Source organism: Carassius carassius, chromosome 40, assembly GCF_963082965.1.
Source record: "Carassius carassius chromosome 40, fCarCar2.1, whole genome shotgun sequence".
In the NCBI taxonomy this organism is placed as follows: Eukaryota; Metazoa; Chordata; class Actinopteri; order Cypriniformes; family Cyprinidae; genus Carassius; species Carassius carassius.
In genome coordinates, this window is record NC_081794.1 from 19,469,857 (window position 1) to 19,482,912 (window position 13,056).

Consider the following 13,056-nt stretch of genomic DNA (forward strand, 5'->3'; position numbering starts at 1 on the left):
AAAATAAAAAGTGTGCTTGGCAGTTTATGACAACTAGATTAACCATTTAGCATTTAATGATTTATACGATGAACTAGAGACTAGATGTTTTGAGGGGTAAGACTATTGCACAGAAAATTATATAATACATTTTAAGCGACATGACATTAGCAACTGATAATGTAGGAAACAACAGATAAATGTGCATAATCAATTGCATGAATGTACAAAAGCAATCGCAACTTGTTCAAAAGAACGAGAAACTGGTTTTATGATGTGTATAAATGACGATGATGTGGGGGTTGTACAAGTAGTTTTGAGAATTTCATTTCTGATTTGAGAAATGCACCAAAGTGACTGAGAAAAACTGTAATACACATGAAATCAGTGTAATATTTGAATTCTGATTTTAATTACAAGACCTTACTTATTTAAATAATTTTTTTCTCCATCAAAAGACTATACAAGTGTATACTGTATTTTATTTTTCTGAAGTTTAAACAGTTATTATTTGAGTGTTTTTTTAAGGCAACAAGCTGGTGTATGTGGTGGTAAATATGAAAGTAATTACTTTTTGGACACAATATAATGCTTTTATGCTGTACAGCTATACAATATTTCCTCTTGTTCTTCTTTATATGTCCTAAAGCAAAACTGTACTTCATGGATTTTTGACTATTTGGTGTAGTGCAATATTTGTAATTTGAAAAAGGTCTCATTTATAATACCAGTCACAATTTTGGACACATTTGAGTAAAGGTGTGTTTTCTATGATCTTAAAAATGTTTAATCTAGTTTTGTAGACTAAAAAATACTTTTTTTTTTTCAATATATTTTTGTTATTAAATAGGTGAGTATGCCTAGATAGTGAAAGAAAGAAGCAGTTTGAATTTCATAGTGTTGATAACTTTATTGTTTTTAATTCATTCTTGTGTTAAATAGTAATTAAATTAATGTTACCAAAAGTAATAATAATAATAATTGGCTGTTGTCAACCAAATCTTAACTAGTGGCCATTGAACTAACATGTCATTTAAATTCAGTTTAGAAAATCATCTAAAGAAGGGATGAGCAGTGAACATAAATATGGATATTTATTATTAACATAAGACAAATACTGACTAAAACTACAAGTTGAGAAAAATTACTGTGGATAAATGTGCGAAACCATTTTTGATGACGCGTACAGTTACAGGCTATATATTGAGTGAAGCTCAAAATTCTCAAAAACTCTCATAAGCTCAACAACTTCAGCACTGGACAAACACACAAAACCTTTGATCTCTATAAAAAGGTACGATTGGTTCATATTGTTTAAATGAAATAATTACTGCAATTTGAAATCATGTTGATGTTGTTTCTCACAATTTACCAAATATTTTAAGCAGATACCAAATATCTGTAATATAACTGTAATTGAACATTTTAAATTTTTTTGTACAGATACATTCTTTATTTGAATAAAGGAGACAAATCTACAGAGAGCGATGGCAGCGATAGTTACCGGGCTCATCCCAATCCTCCGCACTGCGGTGGACTCCACTGCCACCTATAAAGGTCGCACCATGTGGTTCGGTTTGCTCTGCATCCGCCTCGTGACCGTCTTTCTGGCTCAGTTTCCATGGAAAACCCTAAATGATGATTTCCACTGTAACACCACTAGCTCCTACTGCATTAAAGCTTGTTTTAATAGACACTTTGACAATTCTGTAGTGATGGCGTGGCATTTCCTTTTTATCCTTCTTGTGCTCTCGGTCCTTCTCATGGAGCTGTTTTCCTCCCATCTTCGATCTTCATTCCAGAAGAAGAAGGAGAGAGAAATGGAATCTCAAAGCAAGCAGGAAGCTGTCTCTGATCCCACCATGACTGTCGGTGGTAGGATGATGATAGACTTCCACAAAAGCAAAAGTAGTGTTATGGTGTACCTGTTCAGCATCGTTCTGCGAATTGCAGTGGAGGTTTTATTTGTGTACGTCTTGCTCTCCTGGGTACTACCTAAACTGAATGAACAGTTTTTCATTTGCAATGGACAAGCTTTTGATTGTCCAACTGAACTGAAATGTGTGGTCCGAGGGGCAGCAGAAAAGAGAATGTCTGTCTATGCATTACTGTTTATATCTGCCCTGGTTATTATAACAAGTGGTCTGTTCTGTCTCTACTCAATAGGCCACTATCTCTGTAATGGTTAACAAAAGGATTACATTGAACACAAGCATATTAAGTAGCTTTAATGCATCTGTATATAATTTTTTTTCTCTCCTAAATTCTTTTTTATGGCTTACTGATGAATATTGGTAACTGTATTGTAATTCAGTTTAAATGTAACTTTGCAATCTAAGAACAAAAAAAAATAGTTAAGGAGATGCTTTTTGGCTTTGTATGGTGTTTCTGTGTCTGCATTTTTGTGTTTGGTCTGGGTGAGAAGTCATTTTTTGTGTGTGTTAATGCTGACTGAGCTTTTTTTTTTGTAGAGTTCAGCTGCTGTACTTTTCAAACCTCTGACTATGTACAAGAAGATAAAATGTTTTAGAAAACACAAAGAATCGTCATTGTTTTTTTGCTTCGCTGGCCAGATTTTATTTCTTTATATTATTCTCTACTTACATTTACATATATTAAATTAAAGTTAATGATAGCTGTATGTGTTAACATTTTATGTAGCATGAGATAAAAACTGAACATTGTAAAATATATTTGGCTGATGGAGCAGATCAGTTGCAGAGATCTGTGTTGCAGCACACTTTCTCCACCTGAGGAGGTACCTGAGCATCACACTCAACAGTTTTGGCACATCTGCGTACCTCACCGTCTACAAAAAGAAATGCAGAATAGCTTTCACAAATTAAATAATACTCACTACGAATCAATGCACTCCATCAATTGATGCAACTCTCAGTTTACACATGCAATAGAACTTAAAAAAGGAACTATCATATTTTCATCAGTTTCAACATCAGGCAAAATATATGGTCAACTCACAGGCTGGATGATGCATTTTGATTTTAATGCACTTGTCAAAACCACTGCTGCAATCTTTCTCCTCTATCTCATTACAGGTGGGGTTGGTTCTGTCAATCTTCTGGCAGTAGTTGCACCTCAGTGCCTGGGCAACTAACGAGATCAAAATCTTGAATGCATCATTTGGACAAATTTAAGGGCAAATTTGTACCCTTAGATTCTAGATTTTCAAATAGTTGTATCTCTGCTAAATAAATTCCTATCCTAACAAACCATATATAAAGCTTATTTTTTCAGCTTTCAGATGTTGTATACATCTCAATAAAAAAAAGACCCTTATTCCTGGTTTGGTGGTCCAGAGTCACATATATTATCCAGTTTATTGTAATGACATTATTTTTGTAAAAGTCAAAATTGTTTCCCACTTACCACAGAGGGCACTTAAAAACATGATCAGAACCAATGTGCGGGATCCCATCTTTGTGTCTTTATCAAACTGACAGTAATAAATAAATAATTCATGTTAATGAGTGTGTGTGTGTGTGTATGTATATACAACCCGAATTCCGGAAAAGTTGGGACGTTTTTTAAATTTTAATAAAATGAAAACTAAAGGAATTTCAAATCACATGAGCCAATATTTTATTCACAATAGAACATAGATAACGTAACAAATGTTTAAACTGAGAAATTTTACACTTTTATCCACTTAATTAGCTCATTTAAAATTTAATGCCTGCTACAGGTCTCAAAAAAGTTGGCACGGGGGCAACAAATGGCTAAAAAAGCAAGCAGTTTTGAAAAGATTCAGCTGGGAGAACATCTAGTGATTAATTAAGTTAATTGATATCAGGTCTGTAACATGATTAGCTATAAAAGCTTTGTCTTAGAGAAGCAGAGTCTCTCAGAAGTAAAGATGGGCAGAGGCTCTCCAATCTGTGAAAGACTGCGTAAAAAAATTGTGGAAAACTTTAAAAACAATGTTCCTCAACGTCAAATTGCAAAGGCTTTGCAAATCTCATCATCTACAGTGCATAACATCATCAAAAGATTCAGAGAAACTGGAGAAATCTCTGTGCGTAAGGGACAAGGCCGGAGACCTTTATTGGATGCCCGTGGTCTTCGGGCTCTCAGACGACACTGCATCACTCATCGGCATGATTGTGTCAATGACATTACTAAATGGGCCCAGGAATACTTTCAGAAACCACTGTCGGTAAACACAATCCGCCGTGCCGTCAGCAGATGCCAACTAAAGCTCTATCATGCAAAAAGGAAGCCATATGTGAACATGGTCCAGAAGCGCCGTCGTGGCCTGTGGGCCAAGGCTCATTTAAAATGGACTATTTCAAAGTGGAATAGTGTTTTATGGTCAGACGAGTCCAAATTTGAAATTCTTGTTGGAAATCACGGACGCCGTGTCCTCCGGGCTAAAGAGGAGGGAGACCTTCCAGCATGTTATCAGCGTTCAGTTCAAAAGCCAGCATCTCTGATGGTATGGGGGTGCATAAGTGCATACGGTATGGGCAGCTTGCATGTTTTGGAAGGCTCTGTGAATGCTGAAAGGTATATAAAGCTTTTAGAGCAACATATGCTTCCCTCCAAACAACGTCTATTTCAGGGAAGGCCTTGTTTATTTCAGCAGGACAATGCAAAACCACATACTGCAGCTATAACAACAGCATGGCTTCGTCGTAGAAGAGTCCGGGTGCTAACCTGGCCTGCCTGCAGTCCAGATCTTTCACCTATAGAGAACATTTGGCGCATCATTAAACGAAAAATACGTCAAAGACGACCACGAACTCTTCAGCAGCTGGAAATCTATATAAGGCAAGAATGGGACCAAATTCCAACAGCAAAACTCCAGCAACTCATAGCCTCAATGCCCAGACGTCTTCAAACTGTTTTGAAAAGAAAAGGAGATGCTACACCATGGTAAACATGCCCTGTCCCAACTATTTTGAGACCTGTAGCAGAAATCAAAATTGAAATGAGCTCATTTTGTGCATAAAATTGTAAACTTTCTCAGTTTAAACATTTGCTATGTTATCTATGTTCTATTGTGAATAAAATATTGGCTCATGTGATTTGAAAGTCTTTTAGTTTTCATTTTATTAAAATTTAAAAAACGTCCCAACTTTTCCGGAATTCGGGTTGTATGTATGTATAAGTTCCGTAAAAATAGTCTGACAATATCCTTCTTACCTTCTTAGTCTGTAGTGTTGCTCTGGAATTAATGAGGGAGATGATCCCAGCATGTATATATATACGATACCTGATAACAAGTGTCCTGACCTCCTCCCTGCCCTAACAATAACTTGCAATGGGGTATTACGGTATTACATGTCCCATGTACCATTTAGATCCTCAGTTTAAATAGACACATAAATGCATTCATTATGACCAAAACAAAATCAACTTTATAATGTAATTTTTTGTTTTATTTCCATTTAGCAACAGCAGTTTTATTACAATTACCGTTTTACAAAGTGTGTTTACACAATTCACTTTAAAGATTCAATTGAAAAGATTCAAAATTTAAAAGCCACATGCTGTACCACTTGTCACCTTACATAAAAAAAAATATATATATATATATATATATATTGAAGGAAAATTTGAGTTCTAATATTTTACATGTAAAATACATGTTATGTGAACAGTATCGCACTCATTGCCTCAATATTGATGTTATCTGCTTTGTGTGCACAACAATGGTGAAATATTATACTGCCTCACCCTAACGTTTTTCTCACCCACTGGCTAAACTGAACAAATGAGAACATTCTTGGTCACATGCACATGTTCTGAGAATCAAGAAATAAAAGCTTATATCCTTTAAATATTATTTCAACAGGTTCAAATTATTTGTACTTTTCCCTAAACAGATAAAAACACATAGCATCTGAATAACAAGGAAAACAGCATACATCAAAAACATCATACAAAAGAATGACAGAAAGCAAATGCTTGACTTTTCCCCCCTCACTGATCCTGGTCATCTTAGTAGAAAATTGTGTTGTACTCCACAGAACCCTCTTTATACAGACACATCGAAAGGATCATACCACATATCTGCAAAGAGGATGAAAGATAATTTTCAGAAATTAATCATCCATGGTTCAAGCTCAGTAAACCATTAATAATCTACCTTTAGCAATGTACTAAATTAACTATTCTGGTCAAACACTGCCAATGGACGAATCTTCACACCACACACTAGAATACTATTATAACAGCACAATAAATCTACCTTGCCAGTATTCCACAGTGAAATCTCTGTGAGGGAAGATATAATTAAAAGTAACTACAGAGGCCTTTGTACAATCATATTTTGTGACTCCAAACAATGCACTCACAGAGTTAGAAAAATTGAAAGAAAAGGTACAACTAATACAGCAAAATGTCTAATCCCAGAAACAATATTATGCAAATAGTATGTCCACACCAAGTAGTATCATGCATTAATGTTACTTATTACACATCGCTCTAGAATATTTCCTTCTGATTGGTCAATAGCAGTCAAAAGTCAAAGGATCTTTTTGGCCCATAAAAATTCTTCACTTATTTGACTGCTCTCTCTTGTTTTAAACAAATGCAACTAATGCAATCTTACATCTCAATAACTGATTTTAATAGAAATGGAGAACCTCAATTTCAATGTTCTTTTTACCGCTAGACCGACTGATTAACAACTGACTTGTAAATTTGTGTAATAAGTAATGTCTACTCAATATTTCAAAATTAGTTCCTTAAGGCTGCAATACAATAGTGTCTTGTATTCTAGTAGTGTGTCGTCCTCATTCATTTAGTGTATTGTTCAGTTTTCTCTGTAACTGTAGAAAGTTGGCAAGTGTATGATGCCTGTAGTGTTTAAAAATCTGTTCAAATTTAAAATCTGTGTAGTGTATTCCAGCCTTTAAGGACAACACAAGACTAACATTATTTCAACATGCAAAAATGAGGCACTCAGACACACTACGCTAGTCACAAACTGAGACCTGGACAGCTGAATATGGCTGCTGTGTGACTCTCTAGGACAGCAACGGTGTGTACAGTTAAGGCAACAGTAAGATACAAGGCATATCCACTGAAGACACTGTGAGACAGAACACCATTTTACTTTGTTTATTCTCAATAACTCTAGGACAGTAAGGGATTATAGTTATCTGGATTTTCTAAATTGTTTGGTGACAGCTTGCTTACCTCCACCACACAAATGGCCAAAATAAACACCAAAATTAAGAGAAGATTTTCATTCAGCCATGTCTTTATTTTCTCACTGCAACCCTTTGAGAGAGAGAGAAAAAAGAATGTGACGCGTGATGTTGGAACACATTTTACCCAAAAATAACTACAGGGCAGAACTGAAACCATACCTGATTATAAATCCCAAAGGGGAAATTTGAACAGGTACCATTTGAGAAACATGTGGAACATTTGTGATCTTTTCCTTCATATGTCGCATTGACAGTAGCATTGGCTTTGTCGTAGCAAGAACAGGGTATAAATTCACGCCAGTCTTTTTTTCCATTCCAACCACAGCATTTGGCCTGCGGAGAAGTAATGGTGGAGGTGATATCCTATTTCAAACTTTCCAAAGTAACAGTCAAAGATATTCTAATGATATCATACCAGGGGACAACTCTGTCAGAAATAAGAGCACCCTTTCTTAACTTTTTATTGTAAAGCTTTTTAGCCGTGTTGCTTCTTTTTTCAATTTATATTTAAAATGAGCTAAAGCAATGCAACTAAATTTATAGCCTCATTTAAATATATGTAAAATACATTTGTGCTTGCATGACATGAATCATTTTTGTGGCATTAAACTGAAACTGTATGCAAACAATTGCCTTAAAATAAAAATATATGTACTTTGATAATTTGTGGATTTTTCTTAATTCTAAGTGTGCAATTTACTTGGAAAATGTAATTGCAAACAAAAACTTTTTCTTATTTAGCTTTTTTGTGTTGTTTACTCTTGTGTGCTGTGAATCTCACCTTCTTCTGAATATCCAGTAGAGTCATTTCAAAATTCTTGAAAGTGGAATCATTTTTTCCAAATGAGCTTATTAGTTGAAGAGTGTGATCCTCTAGTGAAAGAGCCAGCTGATTAAGAGTGGGGAAATAAACAAGTCGAAGATGTTTTAGTCATGATTGCATCTGAAGCTTTATAGGCATATAGCTTTCAATAATAGAAATCAATCAAACTGTTTTAAATCTTGACACCAAAAAGGATTAATTAAGTCATGTGCTGGATCGTTCTAAAAAGCCCAGCACTAACTGGGTGGGACTGCTGATCCTCACGCTTGGGTTACCTCAGTCTTCTGGGTGTAGAAAAGAACCGCACCCACTATCTGAGCCGCGAGAAGAACCGTGAGCAGGATAAAATACTGCAGATAAATAAAGCTTATTTTAACACACTGTTACAGTTCAGTGGAGCAGATAAACGTACTGATGCATTACAAACACTTGTACCAAGAACAAGCACAATTCCCAAGAGGTTGGTGACTACTGCTAAGCTCTTAAAATTTTAACAGTATTTTTATGGTTAAAGTGTATCTCCGATGGCATAAATCTCAAATCAGTCACATAAATGGCATATAAATCCATAAAGTTTTGGTTTTCTGAAAACTCACAGTTGCCAGCAGGCATTTGACAGTCTTCAGAGAACCCAGACATCCTAAGAAGCCTAATGACATGGTCACAGAGCCACTGATGATCAACAAGTAAGACAAGAGATGGATGGAAATGTAGGGAGGAGGGGGCACTGCAAAAATCTCTGCAAAAAAAAAAAAATAATATTTAATAGTTCACAATATGTAAAGATTAATAGACAAAGAACCAAAATAGCACCTTGAATTCCACACTCAAATAAAGGTAAAACTTACTGAACATTTCATCCTCTGAAAGTAGTATCCATAGTCCCATAGATAGGAGGAGTGATCCTAAGAGCTAAATGAGACAGTTTCTGTTGAAAAATCACAGTCCAACAGCAGTCCGACATGTACATTGTCAGAATGTGAACATTTGGCCTTGCTTAGACCAGAAAGTTATATTACTGTAAGAAAATTATTTCATTGCTGTTAAATGTACTAAATGGTTTTGTAATGTATGTATTTTATGATTTTGGTAGACTATATTATAAATCGGTTAACTGTGTCTTAAGACTCATTTTCAACTTACAAAGAATATCAAGTTGAAGAGAAAGAGGAAGTATTTGGTGAGACTGAGACAGCACTCAGATGCCATATCTGTAAGCACAAAATAAATAAATATTAAAATAATCTTATAAAAACCTTTGAAAATTGTAAAAGAATTACAAAAAAAAAAAAAAAAAACATTTTATTATCAGTAGCAGGCTGAGAAGCAGAAAATATACCATATTGTTCAACTTTAAGTGTTCAAGCTGGTTTCACTGTTTTTCTTTAAGAATAGCATGTGTGCTACATTTGTTTTCGTATGTGTTTATAAGGATTTGCTGCCTAGAAAGATACTACAAAATAAACCCCGCTCCTTTTCTCAAGCACAAAAAATGAACATGGCACAGGAAGTGTCTTGTAGTCTCGTATTTCCTTGCCTATGGTAACGAAACCAAAGCTATCATTTTACACATGCATGTCATTAACTATTCAAGTACTAGCACTGGGAAAAAGTACTTTGTTTGCTGTTATGAAAATTGGATAATACATCCTTCTGTGATTATGTCAATTTAGATTTTTTAGGGCTACATCCTGTATGATGGTTAAAACAGCCAGTGTTTTTTTTTTTTTTTTGTTATTTCCTCCTTCTATTATGTAACTTTTTTGATAAAAAAAAGGTGTCTCAGATAAACAATGTTTCTATATAATCAACATCTAACTGGCATATCTTAGAACATTTTAATAATTTGACTGATTCCTCATAATGTTTTCTAGAATCAATTGTTTTACAAAAGAAATAAAGATAATAAACTTACCTTAAACTGGGCAAAGTCGGTGAGGTTACACGGAGGGTAAATGAAACGTGGTGGCTTCACATGAGATCATGTAAAACTACATTTTGCATATATAAAATTCTTAATTCTGATTCGTTCTATTGCTTGAGAGTTCCTGTCTGTAAGCAAAGCATCTTTGACAATACTTCAGCGGAAAGCAAGTGTACAGAACAGCCACCATAAATAAAATATCAGCCCTATAGTCACAGACTCTTACAGCTTTTAGACCCATATACTCCCCTTTTACTCCTCTGAATTAGCAGCATTTGACTTGAAATTCAAGCAAATTATTGTCATGATATGACATTTTGTGATGTTTTCATGTTATTCACAGGCTGCAAGATTTAGAACAATTAATAGATTTGACATTTATAAATAAAATAAAAAAAATAGTTTGATCTGTTTCCATCGAACTATTTCCACAGTGCATATGATTTCAACTGCTGCCCCAAACCTCAGGATATCGATTTCTGAGAGGGGAAAAAAGAAATTACCTCAGGTATAAGAGCTGACCTGCTCTTAGCAGACGATGAGTGTATAAAAATGAAACACGGGGGCAAAGATCAGGGTTAATTCATCTAAGGTCACTATTATGCCTCCCACAGGAGACTGACATTTCAGCTCTCATTCCCTGTTTCAACACGCTTCCTTGTCGGCCTGTTCCCCCCACCCCCGCCACAAATGCAGCTTTAGCACAATTAGTTGCAGATAATTAGGTGGAGTGTTTTAGGGCTTCCCTGTTAATGGATAGAAAGGAGCGGTATGTGCTGTAATTATATCTAGGGCAAAGTGCTGTTATTAAATGGAGAAAAGCATCATGGATTGAACTGGATTTCAGTATTGCCTCATGTGAATCCAATAGATAGATAGATAGATAGATAGATAGATAGATAGATAGATAGATAGATAGATCGATAGATAGATAGATAGATAGATAGATAGATAGATAGATAGATAGATAGATAGATAGATAGATAGATAGATAGATAGATAGATCGATAGATAGATAGATAGATCGATAGATCGATCGATCGATCGATCGATCTACACTATATGTATGTTTTGTTGTTTTTGGGACTATTCATCCTCCTGTCCTGTACTGCTTAACCTTGCTTGCTGTCTGATTAATTCTGTCTCATCATTCTCTGTCCTTCCTCTCTCTCCCGTCTCTGTAAACAGCACCAGTAATTATGAGAAATGAACAAATGAACGTTGTACTAATAGAGTTTCATTATTTTAATATGCTGTATGCCGCTGGGTGTATAAAAGACAGACTGTCCCTCATTCAGACGCACACCTGCAGCAAACCTGTTGTTTGAAGGTTACAGACTGTCTCCGTTTTTTTTAATAAATATTTATAAACAGCAACTGTTCTCTTATAAGGTAAGCATGATCTGTGTTGTGTTTAATGTTTTAACCACTTTAATATTTTTTTGAATTGTGCCTGTGAAGTTACAGCTTGAGGAAAAACATCAAAGATACAATTGATTAAATTAAATGATAACAATACAAATATGCATACACTCTAAAAATAAAGGGTCCAAAAGGATGTTTTTGCAGCAGTGCCATAGAAAAACCATTTCATGTTTCCCAAATATCTGTTCTCTTCTTGGCGTGAAGAACATTTTAATAATCCGAAGAAGCTTCTTTTTACTAAATAATCTTTTGTGCAATGGAAAGATACCACGGATGCTAAAGGTTTTCCATGGAACCATAGATCAATCTTTATCATATTTGTTGAATATTATTATAATTCACTGATGTTTTATTAAAATCTGGGGAGGAAAGGGCTAACAAATAGGATATTTCAGATTAAATGGCTTTCAACAATTTTGGAAAGAAAAAAATCTTGATCTTTTATTTAGATATTTAAATAAAAAAGTAATCTCAGTCTTGCTGTTTCACATTCGTGAGTTTTATATATTTCTTTATAAATACTGATTAATTTCTAACGTCATCCTTTAGTATTAATGGGATCTGGTAAACCTAACCTAACACAACCTACAAATTCAACAGCAATAATAATAATAATACAAAGACTGAATATGGATTGTCTTTTTCACAGATGCAGACGAGTTGTGCTTTACTCTGTATCTCGCTCTGTGTCTTTACTGCACATCTGTCAAGGATCCATGGCATGACCCTCACGGTACACCTTCTATTACCTCTTCTGAAGCTCAGCAAGATGATTGGGTTTTTTTTTCCCGTCATCTCTTTTATGAGTCTCTTTGTTAATCCCACAGAATCCAGAGAAAAAGGGATGGACTCTGAACAGTGCTGGGTACCTGCTAGGACCTTGTAAGTTCATTGCATTCAAATAATTAGACAAACTTGAAAATATTGTGTACATTTGTATTTTAAGTACATTTAATATTAGTTTTATTGTGATAATTTCATGGCTGTCCTCTTGCAGATGCTCACAGAAGTCTTAATGTAAGACACAGAGCGACGGGCAAAAGAGACATGTGGAATGAAAGTTCAAACTTACCAGCATCTTCAAACAGTCAGTTCTTAAAGCTTTTTTTTTAATGAAATTTCTTCTTATTTATATTATTATAGAAGACCTTAAAGCTAAATAGTCTATTTTCATATTCCACAGATGATTCCTATTTTCTCTCACTGCTGGGTCATCTTGCATACCTGCGATTAAAAGGTGAATTACATAACAGTTGATTTGTTTCATTACATTTCTAGTTACTGAAATGTATGTGATTCTTGGCATGTAAAAGTACTATTTTTCTCTTTCAGAAATGGGACTGACTGAGGATTTCAGTGGATCTTTAATGAGTGGCCATATGAAGCAATGACAAAATATCACCTCTAATACTGTTTTGCATTTGATAATTTTATTCATCATTTAAAATGTATTAACAATGGTTAAAATGCGTAGATTATTATCCCACAAATCATGCTGATTTTACTCATCTCTCCACTTTATTATTCAACCATTGTGGGTGCATAATTGTCTGCTTCAGAGTTCAATAAAGCACTTCATGACAAATGTTTTAAAAAACCTTTTACGTGTATTCATTATAAAAGCAATTTGAGGTAATCAGGGTGCAGCAATTTGTTAAATCAGATGTGAAAACTTGCTGATTTCACTATCGACATTTACAAATACACATCTTAAATAAATAGCAAAA

General features: G+C 34.7%; 3 protein-coding genes across 3 annotated transcripts; 2 read left to right on the forward strand and 1 right to left on the reverse strand.

Annotated features, from left to right (window-relative positions):
- Positions 1-814: 814 nt before the first annotated feature.
- Positions 815-2,233, forward strand: gjz1 (gap junction protein zeta 1). The gene is made up of 2 exons (XM_059531539.1): positions 815-1,273; positions 1,423-2,233. The coding sequence occupies exon 2, from the start codon at positions 1,467-1,469 to the stop codon at positions 2,166-2,168; it is 702 nt and encodes a 233-aa protein (XP_059387522.1). The 5' UTR covers positions 815-1,273; positions 1,423-1,466; the 3' UTR covers positions 2,169-2,233.
- Positions 2,234-2,542: 309 nt separating this feature from the next.
- Positions 2,543-10,023, reverse strand: cd37 (CD37 molecule). Its single transcript, XM_059532419.1, has 12 exons — positions 9,896-10,023; positions 9,124-9,191; positions 8,829-8,892; positions 8,577-8,719; positions 8,256-8,330; positions 7,939-8,046; positions 7,317-7,490; positions 7,144-7,227; positions 5,143-6,012; positions 3,367-3,433; positions 2,959-3,090; positions 2,543-2,788 (listed from the first exon to the last, which is right to left on the reverse strand). Exons 2-9 carry the CDS (start codon positions 9,187-9,189, stop codon positions 5,941-5,943), a joined length of 786 nt encoding a protein of 261 aa, XP_059388402.1. The 5' UTR covers positions 9,190-9,191; positions 9,896-10,023; the 3' UTR covers positions 2,543-2,788; positions 2,959-3,090; positions 3,367-3,433; positions 5,143-5,940.
- A 1,230-nt stretch (positions 10,024-11,253) lies between these two features.
- Positions 11,254-12,895, forward strand: gall (galanin-like). Its single transcript, XM_059531541.1, has 6 exons — positions 11,254-11,296; positions 11,979-12,062; positions 12,157-12,211; positions 12,327-12,416; positions 12,513-12,566; positions 12,662-12,895. Exons 2-6 carry the CDS (start codon positions 11,979-11,981, stop codon positions 12,718-12,720), a joined length of 342 nt encoding a protein of 113 aa, XP_059387524.1. The 5' UTR covers positions 11,254-11,296; the 3' UTR covers positions 12,721-12,895.
- The last annotated feature ends 161 nt before the right edge of the window (positions 12,896-13,056 follow it).

Bases quoted from the DNA above. Each gene is read 5' to 3' on its own strand.
- gjz1 (XM_059531539.1), top strand. From the start codon at position 1,467: ATGGCAGCGATAGTTACCGGGCTCATCCCAATCCTCCGCACTGCGGTG.
- cd37 (XM_059532419.1), bottom strand. From the start codon at position 9,189: ATGGCATCTGAGTGCTGTCTCAGTCTCACCAAATACTTCCTCTTTCTC. The intron at 7,491-7,938 runs GTGAGATTCACA...ACTTCTCCGCAG, and splicing joins TACTGGATATTCAGAAGAAG to GCCAAATGCTGTGGTTGGAA. The intron at 6,013-7,143 runs GTAAGCAAGCTG...TCCTCTTTGCAG, and splicing joins TGGCCATTTGTGTGGTGGAG to ATATGTGGTATGATCCTTTC.
- gall (XM_059531541.1), top strand. From the start codon at position 11,979: ATGCAGACGAGTTGTGCTTTACTCTGTATCTCGCTCTGTGTCTTTACT. The intron at 12,063-12,156 runs GTACACCTTCTA...TTAATCCCACAG, and splicing joins TCCATGGCATGACCCTCACG to AATCCAGAGAAAAAGGGATG. The intron at 12,567-12,661 runs GTGAATTACATA...TTTCTCTTTCAG, and splicing joins TGCATACCTGCGATTAAAAG to AAATGGGACTGACTGAGGAT.